Source organism: Castor canadensis, chromosome 11 (assembly GCF_047511655.1).
Source record: "Castor canadensis chromosome 11, mCasCan1.hap1v2, whole genome shotgun sequence".
NCBI lineage: Eukaryota > Metazoa > Chordata > Mammalia > Rodentia > Castoridae > Castor > Castor canadensis.
Window position 1 is genome coordinate 133,176,043 of NC_133396.1, and position 20,921 is coordinate 133,196,963.

At 36.5% G+C, this 20,921-nt stretch overlaps 1 protein-coding gene across 4 annotated transcripts in view; it reads right to left on the bottom strand.

The window, feature by feature from the left end:
* Nek7 (NIMA related kinase 7) overlaps positions 1-20,921 on the bottom strand; it is a 134,413-nt gene that overhangs the window by 52,925 nt on the left and 60,567 nt on the right. For 3 of the 4 annotated variants that reach the window (XM_020183447.2, XM_020183446.2, XM_074048698.1), the window contains exon 3: positions 9,248-9,388. The exons of the other annotated variant lie outside the window; for it this stretch is intronic. In XM_020183447.2, the coding sequence (XP_020039036.1) occupies positions 9,248-9,388 (141 nt within the window). The remainder of the gene's footprint in view (positions 1-9,247; positions 9,389-20,921) is intronic. 4 annotated transcript variants of the gene reach the window in all.

Below are 20,921 nucleotides of genomic sequence, written 5' to 3' on the forward strand. Positions count from 1 at the left end.
CCTTACACATATGGAAATCTTACCCAAATATCCACCGGGCCTCTCCAGTTTATAGAACCTGAATAAAAGTCCCTAAACTGTTCCTAAGTCAAGTACCCAGTCTTCCACATGACAGGCCCTCATTTCTTTCCCTTCTGCTTTCACCCATGAAGATGCCTGTGTTATTGTAACTGTCATGCCCTCTTAACCCTGGTGTTATAATGACCCTTCCATCCCTCTATTCAAACAGATGATGGCTGCACAGAACCCCCAAACCTTTGGCTGGGAGGAAAGGGAGGAGAAAGGGAACCCTAATTCCTTTGTCCATGTAAGTAGTATTTTTGCTGCCTATCTGAAAATTTCTGGTTCTCTTCCTAGTCGATTGGTAGGTAGACTTTCCATTCTAGAGCCTGTCTCTTATTTGAAGGCATAGAAGATGAGCAAAGGGGTTAGAAAAATCCATGTCACAAGGGCTGTGGCCTCTCTAGATAGAAACCATAATCAGTGAACAAAGCAATCTCCAAACACTTAGTTCTCCATCACCAGCCCTTCCTTGCCTAAATACACAGGCATTTTATAGAGTCAAGTTGTGGTGAGAAGAAAAGTAGAGCTTAAGCAAGGTGAGTCTAAGAAGAATATTCTATCCCAGTGCCAGAAACTGTGCTCTCTCTAACACCCAGTCCTGAACTCGTTTGTCTTCCTCTCTCACCCAAATGCATCAACATGTCCACACTAGAAATTGAAAGACAGAGCTCATTTTCTTTCTCATGGGTTCCCTAAAGCCCTGGCAAATGATAGAATGGAATCAGATACCTGTATGTGTCAATAATTATTCTATGAGTATTAAAAATAATTTTTGTTTCCAAGGGGATGCCTTTTAACTCAACAGGCTAATACATATAATGATCTAACTTCCAATCCATCAGTAAGCTGTGTTCAAAAGGTTTCCTTAAAAGTAGAAAATTATTATGAAATTCATCTTTTGTTCACATTTTATGAGCTCTTGAAACAAAAAAGTTTAGTAAGAGATGGGACTACCCATTAAAAAGCCACCATTCAGAGGTACAGTGGAAGCCACAAACGAGAATGTGGGTACAGGATAAGCAAGAAAATCTAAAACCTTATCTGTGAGAAATACCAAGGCTGGCAGAGTGGCTCAAGTGGTAGAGCACCTGCCTAGCAAGTGTGAGGCCCTGAGTTCAAATCCCAGTACCATAAAAAAAAACCCCACATCAAGTGAAATCGGACCTCAAATAAGAACTCTAAAGAATATACAACTGTGCCTGATAGTCAGGACGAGTTCAAGAAGGAAGTTGGTAAGAAAGAGGAAACAGAAGAGAGATGGGAACTGTACTTACAGAGCAGACTTTGAGAGCTTTGGAAAGAACTGTTGGGCTGAGAGGGTCCAATAAGTGCTATGGTATTAGGCATGGGAAAGATCATGATTCAGTAGGGTAGACTGCCAGGGAAAGGACAGAGGAAAAATGAGAATAAGGACATGAAAACACACATTGCCAGGGTGGGGTTGGGGATGGAATGCAGACTGGCAGACAGGTTAAAAAAAAAGCATTTAACCAGAACCAAATAGCACTGGCTTCAAAGATTGAACAATTCAGATTGCTATTGTAGACCATTGTGTGAAGAAACTGTGGAAAGGAAGCCAAAGGGAAATAATCCCAGGGTGCCTAAGTCAACAAACGACAAGCACACTATATTGGAAAGGTCTGTGGGAAAAGTGGGAATTTCAGAGACTATTCAAGAGTCACTGGAAGAACAATGACTGAAGGACTATTTGCAGGAAAAAGCCAAGTGCACTGCCTCATCAAACCTGCATCTAATGAGGGAACCAGAAGAACACTTCACTAGCTTTTTTATATTCTTCTGGCTGTAGTATTTACAAACTTTTAAATTCTTATTCATGTTGCTAACAATATTATTTATTTAATAGTTGGACATTTCCCAATTAGCAATTTGTAGCCTTATTATTGTTGTGTACAGAAAATGCTGAATCCACTTTGTACACAGTGGTCTGTGCAATCTTTACAAAAATATCAGATTTTATTACTTACCTGCTTAATCTTTACAAAATATATCAGATTTTATTACTTATCTGCTTAAACTACTTCATTGGCTATTCATTACCCTTATGACAACATGGAACACATAACTTCTTTCCATAGTCTACAAACAAAACCCTCAAAAATCTGGTTCCCTTCTAGCTCTACAACTCCATTTACTTCTCCTTCTTGCTCCCTTCTCTGAGATCACAATGATTCATTCAATCTAAATCCATCCCATTCTTCAGATCCTGTATCTTTGCTGTTCTCTATACTTGGAAGCTCTGCCTCCTACTGTTCAGACTGCTGACTTCCTGTCCTCAACCTCAGCTTAAACTTCACATCCTCACAGAAGCATTCACTAAACACCATCTAGAGAGCTGTCCTCCCCCATCAGGTTTGTCTTTAATGCACATCAGTCATTTCCTTTGTGGCTGTCGTTATTTCAATTACTGGCTGTCTCTTATACAAAAATATTGAACTCAATTACTGTCCCCAGTACTGAGTGTAGTGTCTACCACACAGTAGGCCCTCATGAATACTGAATAAAAATTTTCAACAGAATGAATAAAAAGTTACTTTGATTACATTTATTCACTGGGCCCAGACTAGAAAAGTTTACAATTTACACATTTTAAGATAAGTCTTACAGTGAAAACTTACATTAACAATAGTAATAATTCTAAGGGGCCACAAGACATTAAGGAAAAAAAATTCTGAAACATCAGAAGTAGGACAAATGCTAAATTATTTCATTTATGTCCAAAGCATCACTTAAACATTTTAACATTAGCAATCTATTCATGCCAAATATGGATAGTTTTTTAAGCCCCAAATATTGTTAACCATTCAGCAAGACTAAAAATTGACCATATTTCTTTTACGGCTTGAAAGACAAAAGCCATGTCACCATTTCAAGTAAAACTAACATCAATTATAAAACTGTTCTCTATTTTTTTAATGTTATTGATGTGTTTTTTGTTTGTTTTTTGAGATAGGATCACTATTAGGGCAGGCTGCCTCAAACTTCTATCTTTCCTGCCTCTGCCTCCTCGGTGCTGTAATTACAGGTGTGCACCTCCATGTCCAGCTTATTTATCATAGCAGATGTTTCCTAATTTTCACTTATTATAATTGAGGCAGGATAGATAGTATAAAGTGATAGGGAAATTAAAACATACATCAAAAACTACACCAGGTTCAGGAGCTGAGACAGAATCAGAAAGTGAGGCTGAAAAATCACCAGAACAGCAAGGAAATGAATCAACTGTTCAAAAAGGTACAGACTGTATTCCTTCCATCAACCCCTTCCCTTTTAGATATCAAATGAGATCACTGTCTCAGATGAGTAATTCAGTCTGAGAATTGAAAGCGCCTGTTTTCTTATAAGTCTGTGACCAGGAAGAAAACCTTAGAAAGGTCCATAATGAACAGACACCCATGCCACAGACCTTTTGATAAGACCAACCCAGATCCTTTGTCTCCAGGCTAAGTGACAGGATCCTGTTTTTTCCTGATTGGAAAGCTTCTAGGAGACCACAAATACAGGTGACCAGTTCTGAAACCCCAGCCCAGTTAGGGGATACAACACCCTGAGGTGAAGACTGCCCATGAGCCTTACCACCCATTTTCTGACAGCTTGTCAGAGGTGTCGTAGGCTTATCCTCCCTCTTTCCTACTACCACCCGGCTTTGTCTATGCTAAGTAAATCTCTGTAGGCCTGCTACCTTGCATGCCTCCACTGTATATTACTTCAAAATTCATTTCATTGCTATCCCAAGACCCTGGGGAGACATGGTGGGCTTGGAAAATTGAGTAGAAAATTCCTGTCTTCCAATGGGAAATCTCTTTTCTGAATACTCTCCTGATGACACAATAACAACTAGAAGTTAGAACTTTATAGAGATTAAATAAAGTTCTTAAGAGCTACAAAATGATTTAGTAATTAAGTGAACATTGAGAAAAAGAGTAAATACATGTGACAGACGCTATGAATGCATCAGCCATCACTGCAAACTTTTAACTACATATAAACATGAAGAATCTACAATTTAAAATTAGCGTATGTAAAAAAGTAAATTGCACTACTGATAATTTATTTTATTTTATTTCTTGGTTTGAACTTAAGAGCCTCATGCATGACAGGTAGGTGCCCCAGCACTTGAGTCACACCCACAGTCCTATTAATTTAGAAAGTATTTTCTTGATGAATGTTTTTAAACAACAATTAAATATAAGTAAATAAAAATAAAGCACTAAATACCCAGGAATACTTTCCCTTTCAGGAAGGTTTTTGTGAATCACTTAGACCAAAAAGATTAATTTGAACAAGACATATTGTTACTTTTTTTAAATAAATACACATAAAGTATATTTTTTAGCTTTTCATTCTAACACAATTTCACTGACAGTAGACATTGCACAATAAAAGGGTTATTTGCACAAACTACTTAAGAGGAAGCAAAGAGAGATTAAGCTTTAATGAACTAAGGATCAAAATACCTCACCTGCTAGTATTAAAAAATTAGGGCAACAATAAAGAACTGAAATGAAGTGAGACCCCAGTTCATACTACCTATGCCATGAGACTAATAAAATAAAAATCAAGTCCAATCATATAGCTCTAGTCAATGAACTAAATATAATAAACTACAAACTGCTGTTTACAGATCCAAACAAGTCTTTGATAATCTTTTAACACAAAGTACTTAAGTCCCAAATGATGCCTCTGTGAAGACTTCTCACCCTTCCCCACACACCTGTACACCTCACGGCTGCTCCCATCATGGTACGATCTCATAGTTTTAGAAGTGTCACTGATGTCCCACCATGAGAATCTCCTAAGCCCCATTAGGCTCATTTTTGTATTCTCAAAGCTTCACAGACTGACCAATGAACTTGAAGTGATTGATAACTACTGGTGGAATTAACTGATTCATCGGGAAGAGAAGCATGGAAGAAGGGAAGGCGGGAGAGAGGAAAGAAAAGTCAGTGCACAGAATTTCAAAATTATCAGTAAGGCACCATCTTACTTCTTGCCAACAAACCATGATGGGATGGAGGTACATTTTCAAAAAGACTGGTTAACGTGGCCATATTCTGAGGTCTGTGATTTCCAAGAAATAACGTGCATCCGATGCACACACTCTTCTTTCCTTGTACAGGTAATAAGAAACCCTGCAGGAAAGTCACCAGAGCCTAGCACATTCTTTTTTAAAGACTCTGGATAAGTAAACTGGATGATGTGGGACAAAGGAAGTGTCTTAGAAACAAAGGTCAGGAGTCTGAGTGGAAGTTCTAAAGTGTTTTATTAAGCAAAGAAATGAATTGCCAAATAGTTCTGTAGCATGTGAACTCACCCCATCTATTCAGGAAGGATTCTAACAGAGCTGGAAATGGAAATGTAGCATTTCAGACAAGCAATATGGCCTTAAAATAGCAAGTTAGATGAGGAAATTCAGTATTCGATTCTGAGGACTTTTTTTTTTTTTTTTGAAGACTTAGGGTTGTGATTCTTCAGAAAAGAAAATCATCTAGCTAAAAATATTTAAGAATTTCTACTTTAAGCTGTAGAAATGACTTTTTATAAAGGAAGAACCATAGTTTTTCGTGTTCAACACAAATGTAATACATCAAGAGAATCAATAATATGCCTGAAATGCAAATAAATTTCTCCTCACGAAGGCTTAAGACATTGTTCCCTAATTAAATAAGCTAAGTATAATGTTATAACATCATTTTTCTCTTCTACAAGGAAGCTACATTTAAACTAGGAGATGCTACAATATTAACACTTAACAAAGAAGAACAGGAATGACAAAATCCAAAAGAATAAACTTCAACTTCCTTCTTACAGCAATTTGAGGTTTATCACACTATAATGGGGTCAGTCAAAGTCAGAGGGGACAGCAAGTAAGACTGAATGGAAATGCAATTGTGCAAATTAAGTCATGCTCTTCAGACTTCCAATCAATAGAAGGAAAAGTACAGGCAGGAGGGAACCATTCAGATGGTACAAGAGACCTAAAAGAGCTTTTGTTCTTCTTCCCTTCTTCCTTTCTTGCCTTTTCTTTCTGGTTCTAAGACAAAGTTCTGTGATTTAAAAAAATAATCACAAGAGACAGAATTGAGCCCCCTCTCTTTTCCACATTCTTAATCCATGAAAAGGTAAGAAGGAAGCAAAGAAGGGCCCAGAACTTCCACGTGGGTACCTCAGCAAATGGGTATCTGTCTTCTCTCCAGGGCATTCTATATGCTTAATTTTTACTTTTATTTTGAAAATATTGAAATATAAAAGATTATTCCCCTACTTTAGAATCTCTAGTGAATCCTTATTTGCTTGCTGTTCAAATTCCTCTGCCCAAGTCCAAAGCTCACACGATTTACTCTCAATTTACAGCCTGACTTAGGTTCTAATTCCACCAACTCCAACAGCTCAAATTGACATCTCCATTCTGTAAACTCTTATTTAGATCATGAATCCATGCCACGAGGTTTAGCATGTAATTGTGTTAGCAGATAGACTTGTTGCCCTGGAGGGTAGAAATAATATCACTAGTTTCTTTTATATCTCTCTCAGTGCTCACAGATACACAGTAGAAATTTAATACACTGCAAAAATTAATTGAGTTCTTTTATAAAGAAATAGTCATTCCAAAAGTCATGTACTTCATAAACATGAATCTGCATTTTATTGCATATTCTTAAACTGTAAGTGACATATTAGATGAGAGAAACTTCCAATTCTTATATGCTACTGTAAGAAACTGAACAAATACAGTTGTGGAAAATCACATTAACCAGCATTAACTTGTGGCATGTATGTATGCCCCATGGCTCATCATCTCTGGTCCTAGGCACAAATGACAGAGAAATTCTTGCATGAGTACATCAGGAAAAGACACCCAAGAATACCAGAGAAGTACTGTTTATAACAGCAAATAACTGTAAACAGCCTGAACCACAAGCAATAAGAACTGAATACTATACAGCAGTGAAAAGGATGTGCTACAGCCATTTGCACCATCATGAATTAGTTGTTGAAACATGATGCTATATGAAAAAAGCACATTGTATATGTAACACTATATATTAATATATCCTAAATAATGTTTATACTTTGTGTATTTTATATTATGCATATAATTCATGCTTCCTTTATACAAAGTTATAAATGTTATTGGAAATCCATACAGGTATATGTAGAAGAAAGTATAAAGAAAACCAAAGGAATGCTAAACAGTAAATACACAATATGACTACCTATGAGGGTAGAGAGTGGTAGACACAAATCAGAAATATTTTTAAAATTTATTTCCAAATTGGGTTGTGAATATGAGGTTATCTATTATATAAAGTCTTTCATATTTAATATTTCATTGTTAGATATAAATTAAAACTGCTCATCTCTGTAATGGCAATTTCAAGTATATAGATCACCTGAAGAAGTTAAAAAGAAAATGAGGCAATGTAGTTTTAGAGGGCTCTGCAGAGAAAAGACAATAGCAAAGCAAAATGGGCAGTCTATGGCAAGGAAAGCAGTAACAACCTAACTGGAAAGGGACGTGAAACTGCATGAGGTTGTACACACTCCACAGTCTAGGACAAGGATGTCACCAGGGCGAGTTGCATTCGCCCTAGTGTATACCTAGTGGTATACACATACGTGTACACGTGTATCCGTGTATCCATGTATCCGTGTATGCGTATGTGTGTGTTGTTCTTTCCTTATGTCCATCAAGCATGGAGTTCTAACACCCCTTGATTTTTATTATGCAGATAAAGAATACTGATTTAAAAGTCCAGCTACAATGGAATTGACTGAGACCATGCCTTGACGGCTATGCTGAGTCACAGCATCCTAAAAATTAAAAAATACCAAATGTATGACAGAACAGTTATGCTGATCATGGGCCAGTCTAGTCATTAGTCCATCGCGATGTCTTATTTAAGGGGAACGTGTGGGCGATCTTAGTTGTCATGCCCTGAAGTAAGACCCAGATGCCAGGTACAGTTTCACTATAGAAACCCCCAAGTGTAATGGGCCCGGAGCGAGAAGAAGGACACTTCCCGAGCGGGTTGCTGGTTTCATGGAGGATGGGAGACTAAGAGACCAAATTATGGTGGGGACATCCATTTTGACAAGGATTTGTTTGACTTAATGCGCTAATGTACGACCAAAAGACTAATGTATTATGTCCTGTCAATAGGTATTCTTTGGTGATGAATATCCCTGTTGTGGAGTAGGTTTATGTACGTTGACATTCCATGTATTATAGTCCGAATAACTATTTATATGCGTGCTTATATGCTTGGGGTAGAGGACTTTATGTATAATTATACAATTATGTACAATGTACGATTAACATTTCAAGTACTCAAGCATTATTAATGTGGTATGTAACCGAATGCATGATTGTAATGCGTACATACTAGTGTATTACTTAGGATTAGGTGATAGAAAATTGAATGCAGGGGGTAGTTTAATTGTAAGAATATCAGCTTTGGATGCTGATGGTGGGACTTTGTTTCCTCCCTGATGTCCTAAGGGGATAGTTTTTCCCCATTGTTGGGCAGTGGGCATTGCAGTGAGAGGTGCTCAGTGAGTTTAGGACACGAGCACTAGGGCAGGACTTTTGAAGTAATAAACAAATCTGAAAAATACCCAAGAGCCCAGCTAAAGAACAAATGGAGGTTTATAGTCAGGTGTTAGTCCTCTCACTTTACCGACCTCATTTCCCCTCTAAGTGAGTGAGGTTCACTTCATCTTTTTCTCAGTCACTGCCAGTCTGGTGACTGCCACTTACTAACTTAGGCAACACAGCTGGTAAATCCATTGCCTTCTGTGATACTGAGCTCTAGCTAAGGATTTCATGCCTTGTTAAATGTCCAGATAGAAGTAATGGTGACAACTCAAATCTGCCTCTTAAAATCTGAACTTGTGAAAGCTTTTCTAGGATCATTCCAGTTATTGCTGGATATGGGTAAACAGTACTCGCCCAAGTTTTACTCATCTGAAAGCAGTGTTAAAACTAAAAAGTTAATTTCCACTTTATAATACATGTAATTCAAACTTTAAAATACAATGCTCAGTCTTTCCCAGCATTCTCAACGTAAGGTTACCATTACACAAATCACTCCAGAAGTATTTTTCTCTAACTAATTGTCACACAGATAACTTTACATCGATTTATGTAATTAAATCATCTTACCTGCACTTTTTTTAAAGCTACTGGCACTCCATCCAAGAGACAGGCTGCTCTATAAACCTCACTAAACTGTCCACGACCAATTTTCTTCTCTATGCGAAAGTTGGCTAATGTATTGTAGCCCATATCCGGTCGTAAGGCCTTCTGTAACGAAAACAAAGTCAGAAGTACTTTCAATTACACCACACACAATCACTGAACATGTTTACTTAAGTAAATGATAACTACAGTAATTTTGCAAATATCCAATAACTCAAAAAATACTTACTGAACTCTACACATGCCAGGCACTGTTCCTGAGGATACAGCAGCAAATTAAACAGATAACCTCTGCACATGATGAACGTATGTTATAGGAGGAGGGAAAGTAAGGAATGTAAACATGAGATATGTATACAGTATGTGAGATTGGAAAGGGCAAAAATTACAGTAAGGTAAAATTACAGAAAGAAGAGGGATACTATATGGGGATGAGAAGAATTTTGAAATTTTAGATAATGACTCCCTATAATTTCTCTTTAGTTCACACACTACAAACCAATTTCATTTGAGCTAGTATCTCTCAGACATTTATTTTCTTTTTTTTTAAAAAAGTCTTTGACTTAAATGGACCTCATATACATTCACTTAGTCCAATCTGTCAACTAATGCCTGAAACACTTTTTAACTTCCTGACCATTATTTACTTTCTACAAAACATATTTCCAGTATTTCCAGTGGCAGGGAGTTTACCAGCACATCATTACATTTTTTAAAAAATACTTTTCTTGTTCTTGTTTGTGGAGAAACTCATTTCTTTATTTATAGTATCTTTTGGTATCTACTATATACCAGGCCCTGTGCTAACTGCTAGAGAAACAGATTGAATCAGAAATGTTTTCTGCTCACAAACAGCTTACTCAAATACATGGAAGGAGCTCTGCACTGTGCTAGGACAGAAATAATTGTGGGGTGATGCATAGTGGTGGTCCCTATGTGAAAGAAAGAGCAACTTAGAAAGTCTATCCATTATCCTAGTAGTTCTGTTCATTTATTTGTTTGGTCACTGAGTTAGAGGGTGAAAGGCTGGATGAATGTCCATTATAGACAGACTCTGGCTATTGCTGAGGTTACAACTTATACCCAACGAATGCCGCCTGTCTCTTACAGCTCTACCTATACAAAAACACAATAAAATACTCTATTCAGCTATCTTACATCCCTGATTTCATCTTTTTTGGCTAAATATGCCTGGGCTTTTGTAAGACCCGTAGATTTCTGATGAGCACCTTAAGCCTTTTACCATCCTCCTCACATTCTCTGCACCCTCTCTACTCTCTGAGCCAACTTCAAGTACACATGACATTCTAGTGGAGCCTGCCTAGTGCACCCTGAAACTGAGCATTAAAGACCTATTAATGCATTCAAAGATGGTCCCAGTTCATAACACATTACATTCAACTTGAAATCTTATGCCTTCAAATGAACTTTGTTAAGTTCCTGTATCCTAGACTTCTACAGAAGGATATTTGATATATGAGCAGTACTTTACATTAACTCCTACTTTACATTATCCTTCTTCTCTCCTTCACACAAGGACCACTCCTTCTCTTGATGAAGACTTGTCAATCTCAGCAGTGCATCAGCTTCATGAGAAGGAGCAGCATCATAGAATCCGCAGATTTCAATCTGACTGGGACCCCGTCTTCTGTCTGCACAACGACTTGACAAATATTAGCACGAATCACTAAGGCAGTGTGACAACCGCATGCTGAGAGCAAAGTCTTACTAATGTGTTTTGGCATGCAGGTTTGTAATCACACATTTACATATGCAATGACCTACATTTGCATGTCAGATCACACACTGTCTTGGTTTATTAAGACTGGGCACCTCCCTGTGCTTGGCGGCCAGAGTGGCGAGACAGGGCCAGAGGGCGGTGTTTTTGGCAGTTGAGGGATGAACTGCCAGCAAGGATTAGGTTGATATGGCCTGAGCATTAGACACTTCATTAGATGTAATCTGTTTAACAGTGGGCAGTGCATGTAAACTTCACAGCCCATTTGCGGCACCTATTTCCCCCCATGGCTTTCTTCAAAGGGCAGTCTGGGTGAATGACAGCTTGTCTCATCTGTTCCCATGTCCTGTCATCCAGTGAAGATGTGGAGAGCTGACATGAGAAGGAGCATAGCTGCACATCTCCAACTACCCTTGGGTCTCTCTGCCACACTGCAATTTGTATAAAAATAAGGTTGTATAAGATGAGGTCTCCTTAGGAGATCATCAGGCAGGTAATACATATACTTCAGTAATGATTATATGATATTGTATTCAATGCCACACTTCATTTTGATGAACTAGATCCCACTCTAAATAGCATTCTATTAAATGCTTTAAATAAAAGATGGTAACATCACATGAGTTCCAGTCAAGTAAGGAACTATTTTTAGGAGTGCTATTTTCCTTTCAAAATGATGTCTAATTATTCATACGTGTGTGTGTGTGTGTATGTGTGTGTATGTATGTGTATACATATATATCTCATCTTGAGTTTTACTGGAGATTAAAAACTTCAGCTGAAAAATGAGATTTAAATCCACATTGAAATCAATAAAACTCACTTACATTGACTTTTTGCTATTGTTAACTTAGGGTGCAAACTGAGTCTGTCTCTTGTAGTTCCTTAGTGATCAGAGTATTTTTATAAAGTGCACAACATGGTTTTTGGATTTGGGATGAGTCACTTAAAAGACCTTCAACTTTTATGAGTGTAAAATCCTTCTTAGTTTCTTCTACTACGACTGAGGCTAATGAGACCTTCTCTGGGCCAGAACAAGGTTGATGGGCCCCATCTACCAGCTGTACCATACATTCCCAAAAGCACCATGAAATTTGGCCTCTCCGTGGCTTTGCATTTGCCTGTTCCCATGCCTTCTGAATAACTTCTTTTTTCACATGTAACAAACCACAACTCATCTTCCAGACTTAATTCTATTGTTAGCTTCTCTAAGGGACAATCTTCAGCTCATATGGGTAGCTTTCTTTATTGGTTTATGCCTCAGTACTTCCATAAGCAACTGACAGCAATCATTCAGTTCTGAAAGAGTTCTTTAAACACAAACCCTATACTAGGTTCTAGCTCATACTTACTGGCTTTAATTATTTGCTTACACACTGAATTTCTCAAAGGCAGAGATCAAGTTTCTTTTTTTTTTTAAGGTTTGTAGCTAGATGCCACAAAGTAGACAAATATTTACTAACTTAAGTGAATGTATCTGAAAGAACTTAATGAATGTAAAAGGTATTAAATACATGGGCATGACAGCAGTTATGAATAGACTGTGTAAGGGAACTGGAAGGCAACAGCCTCTGCCTCTAACAGTTTCCCAACAGGTGAATTCAAGGAATTTCCTTTAACCACTACCATTAATGGAGACTTTAGTAATAATGCACAGTTCCTGTTAGAGCAACAGGAGAAGCACTGAACACTGTGGTTCAAATTAATCTTTCTTAAAAGCCTGACTTAGGCATGGTTTCACAACAAAAGAATGCACTGTATTCTCATAGATCCCACTAGACAATGCACAGGTACTAGAGTTAGTCAGCAAGGCCTGGGCTCAAATCCCAGTTTTCAACATTATTCTGAACTTGGCTACCCAAATCTGTTTTCTATGTTGGAGCAAACCTACCTGAAAGAACTGTGCCTAAGTGACATAATGAATATGAAGCACCTAGCAAGAGCTCCACAGCAGTTACGACTTCCCCCACCAACCCAAGTGTAAGCAGTGACTTTCCAGCACCTCATTCTCATGGGGTCTCCTTTATGCAGTTTACTTTTCAAGACTAAATTTCTTCTTCAGTATCAATCTTAATTTTCTTTTCTAGTCCCTCTTTCTCTGGGCCACAACTGGAGCCTCTATGTTTGGCTAGGCTTCACATTTGACAATAGCATAGTTAGTAGGAGTTCTAAGAATCACCTAATCCTGGACTCTGTATTCTTTCTGGGATACTCTATTTATCATGTGAATTACGTTTCTGAGTCCTGAATGAAAACAACCTAGTCTTTAGATAAAAGACTACTTTAGTGACAACTCAGTAAATCTAACTGCAGTCATTCTATCCCAAATCCTTTTAATAATTATCAGAGGAGAACATTTAGTGGATAAAAACATATTCAGTGGCAGTTAGGTTATCTGGTTGGAACATATTTAAAATAAAGTTAAAATCATAACCCAAAACAGAATAACTGATCCATGGCCCATAAACCAAGAAGTGTGAAACTGCATTCTATACATGACAAATGAAAGCACTGAGATAGGGCATGGCTAATTCAGCACAAAATATCTTCTAAAATTACTAAGTAAAGACTACACACCCCCTACAAATATCTTCAAACACTCATATTTGGAAGAAGTCTCAAAATGTAAACATCATGAGTAACAAATATATGCCTACATAAGTTGTTTTTTTTTTTTAATTACTATGAAATATCCACAACTCCTTGCTTAATGGCACAATTAAGCCTGACCTTGGACGCACTTATATAACATTACTGTGGTAAATTATTAAGTTTAGGCTCTTGCGCTAACCAGACCTATACATACTAACAGGTCATATTATAAAAGCATACCAAAACCTCAGAAGCATAGGATAAATAAAATCATGCATGGTACCTAAGAAACTAAACACTAGAGTGAATGAAGCTCTACATAATACCTTGACTGTCTGAGTTCTTATTAATGAATGTCTAGTTGATCTGAATACACTCTAGTTATACAACACCAGATTATACTAACTACACTGACTGCATGTCGGTCTCCATTTACTGTGCTCACTCCACGTAAATACTTTCCACTTTAAAATAAAATTCATCCTGTGTATCACTAGCTGTTTATTCTCACAGGTACAGACCCCTTAAGTGATTAATAATTTCCTAGGACTAAATTGATTTAATTTGCTTTAAAATCTGGAGGCAAGGACAGTTACTGAGCAATGAGATAAGTCAGGAAAACATTATGATGACAATTCTCTCTGGGGAAATTAGAAGAGTCACAGCATGGACTCAGTAAATTCCCCAGAGAGAAAATTATGCCCTAATAATTCCTAGAGGTATTGTTATCAATGATCTAATGTACAACCCAGTATTAATTACAACATTTAACACTTATTAATATAAGGTTTTCATTGTTATTGAACTTCATATCTTACTAGTGATTATCACTTTATCACTTACTGGAATTAATAAATTAGCTTATATTTTATGCTAATATTGTTGAACTTCTCCAAAATGTTTAATGCAACAAAACTTCTAAATGTACTTCTATTTTATTTAGCAATTAAGCTTATGCTATGATCTTTTATTTTAAAAAAATGTTTTTCTCCTCCAAATTATACAAACCAGAATATCTTTTCTGACAATATCTAACATAACTCTACCAAATGCTTTCTATACACATCGCTTGAAACTAAAAAAGAAAAATGAAAATAGCACATATGCCAAAAATGCCTAATTATTTGTACCTCTTCCCATTTGACAATTACTCCCTAAAACTGCTTTAACTATTTGAAAAGTAGACTATTCCTAACAATTCCTAAATGTCAGAGGCTTGTATCACTTAAACAGTATGCTAGTCATCACTATCACTAGCTTTTTTTCTAATAAAAGAGGAAATTCACTACAGCATAAGAAAAATGAAGGACCAAATATAACCAATTATATAATTTAAGACTTGTAAGGCCTGGTATTTGTAGCATTTAATCATTGTTAGTTGTATTTGTAGCATTATAATTACTACATCCAAATGCTATAACCTATAACCAAAAGTACTAATTATATCTACTAACTTATCACGAACAAGGTAATTAGTTAATAACAAAGATACTTCCATCACCCCCATTCCCAATAAGCACCCCCCAGCTACATTGGGTAAAATTTAATATAGGAGAAAAAGCCTCTTAATGAAAAAGACAAGAGACTCACAGAGAAAAACCAAAGATTTTTTGTTATTCATTTGTCCACAAATATTAGTGCAGGAAATTAAACAAACAAATATGTAACACAATGACAGCAAAAAGATAACCAACATGTGTAACAGTATTTACTATTTATTCTGCATCTAAATGTATATAATATATCTAAATTCAAAGATAACTCAAACATGTTAAATATTTTGAAATATTTAACTGTAAAGTAACTGAAAATCACATATTATGACATAATACAGTCTGATTTATATTTAGATGAAGAGAAATTAAATTAACTTTTAATTAGAGTTAAATTTACCACTCAAAAAGCATTTGTTGATTACCCATTGTCTGTCATTCAGTGATATAAAATATGGTGTATAAAAAAGAACCACACAGAATAACAGATTCTTATCTAAGAATACTACTGTAAGGAACCAGCCATAATCCTTATTTTTCTCAGAGTAATTTTTTATTATCTTCCAAATTATAATATTCCTCTATTATAATATTTTCCCTGGGGTCCCTTATCATAGAACCACTTTTTCTAAGTAACATATAATATAATGAGCTTTCAGGCTCATTTTGTCCCACTAGTAACTATATCTCCTTGAATACCACCTGAAACCATCACCTTACCACCTTAGATTTGGAGATGAAAGAAAATGTGCTAAAATCAAGATACATCTCAATCTGAGGAACAAGATGCAACAGAAGAATTAAAAGGTGACCAGATAAGGAAGAGTTTCTAAAGCATACAAAAAAATAGGGAATTCATCCTAAACACAGTAAGAAGCTAGAAGGAATAAGGAGAAAAATACAATAAAATTGTGTATTTTACAACAATGACTCTACTGCAATGCAGAGAAGGGACTAAAAATGTAAAATGAGAGGTAAGGACATGAGTTACAAAGTTGCTGCAATAATCCAGGCACAAAGTGACAATAATCTAAATGAGGGAGAGTAGTTATAGAGTGGTTATAACCAACCCACATGTAGAGAACTAGTAGATTCATTACCTATGTAGGGATAAAATCAAGAGAACATGGAAATCACCTAAACATATGGCATAAGATGAATCCCCTTATTTCTACCTTGAGGAACTAGAGGGATGGTAGCAATAATCACAAACTAATGTACAGAATGAAACACATTTCATTTTGAGGACTGAACATTTGAGGTATGTATAAAAATACCAAGACACAGGACTAGCCAAAGAATATTCTAGGAGCTTTCTCTGAGAAAGCTAAAGAACATGTCTTAGCATCAGCTAAACCTGGGTTAAATTCCAGCTCTACAATTTACCAGCCTATGCCCGTGGGCAACTTAACTAATTAGTACTATCCTTAGTTTCCCCATTTGTGAAATGTGAAAAATAATGTCTTATATGGTGTCTGTTGGAATTAAATGAGACAATGTATCTGAAATGTACCACAGGTGCACTGTAAGCACTCAATAATCAGTAGGTACAGGTGGCAGCAGCAGTACAAGTACCCAGGACGAAAATGGTTAAGAGTGAGCAAGGTGTTCAGGTTTTCAACTCATGTTCCGTATAAAGTACAAAGACGGCAGTAATAAGAAAGGTAAAGTCCTTTAGATGGCAGAGAAGTCTCAAAGTTGCAGAGTGCATCCCTATCCTACTCCCCAGGAAAAAGGGAGTGTGGTCTAGAAGAGACATTACGAGTGGAGAGTACTGCTGTTCTTCTTCCTGATGCTGGTGGTATGTGGGAATGGGAGAATAAGGAGGCTGCACTGACAGGGTTACAGGGGAAGTAATGTTCTGAGGAGAAATTGGTGGGTTCCAGTTAAACCAAGGGAGAGGGAGGAAAAAAGTTTACTAGGAAGTGGAGGATGTGAGTAGTTATATGTATAATAAAAGAGAAATTTGAAGATATTTGTAATTTTTAATACTTATTACAAAAAAAACAGTCTAGGCTGATTTGAAACAAAGTTTGTATTCATTCAAGAAATATTTATTGAATGGAGAGGAGAGGAGAGACAGACCTCATACTCTCAGTGAAGAAAGCCAATGGGCAAAATAAAAGGTGATAAGGTGAGACATTCTATGCAAAACAAAACAATAACAAAAAAGAACATCAATTTTCACTGAATGATCAAAAAACAGTGATATTTAAATATATACTTGAAGAAGGTGAAAGAGCAATTCAATGAGAAATTTCCAGGAAGCTTTAAACATGGTTTGACTGAAATTTTCTAAGGGTCACTGACTGCTGTACTGGAAAAGACAAGAGGGAAGGGGAAAAGAGTGGAAGGAAGCAAAGCGAGTAGTTAGGAAGTTGCTACTCTGTGACAAATGAAAACTTAAAGAACCAAGACCTGGTGGTAGCAAGGGAGGGTTAATAAGTGCTCCCACCGAAACATTTTTAAAGATAAGGGTCTATGGTAACTGCTAAATTAAATATAAAATTAGAGAAAAGGGAGGAAACCAAGGATATTTTAGCCCCAGCAACAAGAACGATGAACTTGTCACTAAAACCAGAAGACTGGGAATAGAAGAATTTGAAGGAAAATATTTAGAGTTCCATTTCGGACACATTAAGGTTAAGACAGTCAAATCTGATGTCAAGCAAGCAACTGGATATATGAGTTTGGAAGAGTGACGGATCCAGGTTGAAGTGACTTTGAGAGTCATCTGCATGGGCTCATAAGACTGGAACAGATCGCCAAGGAAGGAATACAGATGGATAGAGAAGAGGTCAAAAAAACTGTCTTGGGGCACTCTACTGTTAAAAGACTGGGGTAAGGAGAAATCATCAAGGAAGAGACCAGCAAGACCAGACAAAAATGAGATGCCTAGAAGTCAAAACAAGAAAAGGTTCAAAGAAGAGTAGATCAACTCTATTCCAATGCTGCTGGTAAGTGGCAAGAAGCCTAAGAACTGACCGCTGAACTGAGCAAAGTGAGGTAACAGAACTTTGACCAGAGCAGCTTGGGTGGCAGGGTGGATGAGAAAGCTTACTTGGAGTAAATTTGAGAGAAAAAGGAGAAATGGGAGACAAAACTTTACACAATTCTTTGTGAGAATTTTGCTATAAAGGGCAACAGAGAAATAGGTTTAAGAACTAGAGGGAAGAACAACTTCAAAACTGCTTGGGAGTTTTTCCATTCTTTTATCTTGTTCTGTCATCCAGACTGGAGAAACAATGGCATGGTAATACACTAATGAGAGGATTCAGAAGCAGGTGTTAAACTGAGGAAGGGGACAGAGACGGGACTGGCTTTGAGAGCAGTGTGGTTAGCTAATCTAGTAACTAAAGAGGCAGACTACTGGAGTATAGATTCTGGGAGGAGGATGCACACAGTAGGAGTCGATGTAAGTTCTATTCTGATTGCTTCAATTTTTTTCAAGGAAACGGAAAACAGTAAAATAAGGTTTCAGCTGTGAATGAGACTGAGGGAGGACATATTAGAAGTTTTAAGAGAGAAAATATATGAAGTAGGAGAGTTTGGGGTAGAGGAGAGTGTGAAATGAATGGACTTTGGCTATGACTGCTGTGAAGCATCAAGCTTTGCTGAAGATGGTTCAGTAATGAATTAAACCAGGGTAAGATTCTTATTTCCTTAAAACAGCTACTGCTCATTCTCCTGCATCTATATCAATAAAGTTATTCAAAGAAGTAAACTGTTACAAAAAAAAATCTAAATTTCTATAAAGACTTCCAAATATATAAGCTCTATTGAATGTCATATGAAAACTAGCACTGCAAAATGAATTTATTAAAAGAAGCAAGCTTAATGACCCTTATTTCCCGAAGAATAACTGGAAGATAAGCTAAAGAGACAGTAAGATAACATAGTGGACCTGTCCAAAAATCTTACCCATTCAACAGACTCCTTTTTTCTGGCCCACAATGAATCCTATCTACGTCCCTGAACGCGCCATGAGTTATACTTCATTTCTTCATGCTCACTTCACAGAGATGCAAAACACATAAATGGCAGTGTGTGCTGCCAGGAAGCTTAAAGGGATGGTCAGTCTATTTTACTGGTTGAGTTAGCAGACTCTAAGACAAGATTCTCATACTTTCCAAACTGTAAAAGTAAAGACTATTTTTTATATGCACATCTGAGAAATCTTCCCTCTTTCACAGATAGCAAAAATATTACACCATCATGAAATTAACAAAAAACAAAACAACAACAACAAAAAAACCACATAACCTAAGCCTCTGGCCATTATTACAATTAAAATGACTCTTCTCAGATATTCTTAGAATTGTACTCTGATTATAATTGTTTTATATGTAACTTTTTAACAAAAGTAAATGCACCATAGCCCTCTTCACTTAATAACCATGAATCAAAATACAAACTGTAATAAATTTCTATTATATTGTAAAGGTTACAAAATTCCACTGTTTAAAATCAGTCTTAGAATAAAATATTTTATTATTGCTTTGTTATCACCTTTTATACACTATGAATTAAAAGGAAAAAGCTAAATATATTTTTCTACAAAAAAGAGTCTAAAGACTATGAAAATATACAAGATAAGAACTGAGTCAAAGTATTCTTTCAGTACCCTCTAGACATTAATGGAAAAAAACAGGAAGGAAGGAGAAAAAGAAAAAAGGGAAGTCAGCTAACAGAAAGTAAATTTCCTCTAATTTCAAGAGAATAATAATGGAAAAAAATTAATAAACATAGGTAATTTCACATTCTAAACCTTGCAAACAAAGGAATTATATTGTATTAAAAATGGGACCACATACTATACATTATGGGATCAAGAGTATTGATTTTAAACAAGAAAAAGAAAAGATATGTTAAAAATACACATCACTTATTATAACACATAAATGGTATTTCACACTTAGAAAGCTAACTTTTTTAGATTTCTGTTTATATCCAGAGTTATATTAACATTACAAAAGTGAAAGAAGTCACCTGGGCTAACCATATGTTGCCATATCACCCCCATTATTCAGGCCAATGGTGTGGAACAAAACAAAAGAAGGTTGTCAACCCTAAGCAGAGGCTATCCTTTCTAAGTCTTTTAAAATAATGCTACTGAGAGCAGTAACATTTTTCAAAGACTTAATAAGCAAACGCCTATAAGCTCTTGTCAGGTAATCTTTCTTTCACTGTCTCACACCATCAGTCTGAAGGCAGAGAGGGAAAAAAAAAAATCATCCTCCCTTCCCCCATACACCACAAGCAGCTAGAGCCTGGGATGACACCTGCCTATTTCCAACAGGGAAAGCGGTCCATCCACACAGGGGCAGCAGCAGGAGGCATAAACGAAAGGAACAGTGTGAAAAGAAATGCAGAACCATTTCTACAATTTTGAAATTTATACTGTGCAGGAGCCTAGTGTCTCTGAAGAAAACAATTACTTTCATTTTTGCCTCCTACTGCCACTCCGACCTTTCCTGGTTGGTGACTCAGTAGGAGCCAAAAAGATATGCTTATTTTTTTCTTTGAAACACAGGGCTGTTCAAAACTGTGAATTTCAAAATCATAACATGAACTACCCTAATTTTTAGAGGTATTCTTTTATTGTCTTTGACAGAAACAATATGACATGAAGCAAAGTATCTACACATAAATGAGAGACTGGCACTGAAATATACCTATATCTAATAGAAGCTGTTTAAGATAATCTTGGTAATATAATTATAACCACCACACAAAATATAGGCATAGACAGTAAATTTAAAAAAAAATAGGGCAGAGATATAGCTCAGTGGTAGGTAGAGCAATTGTCTTAGCA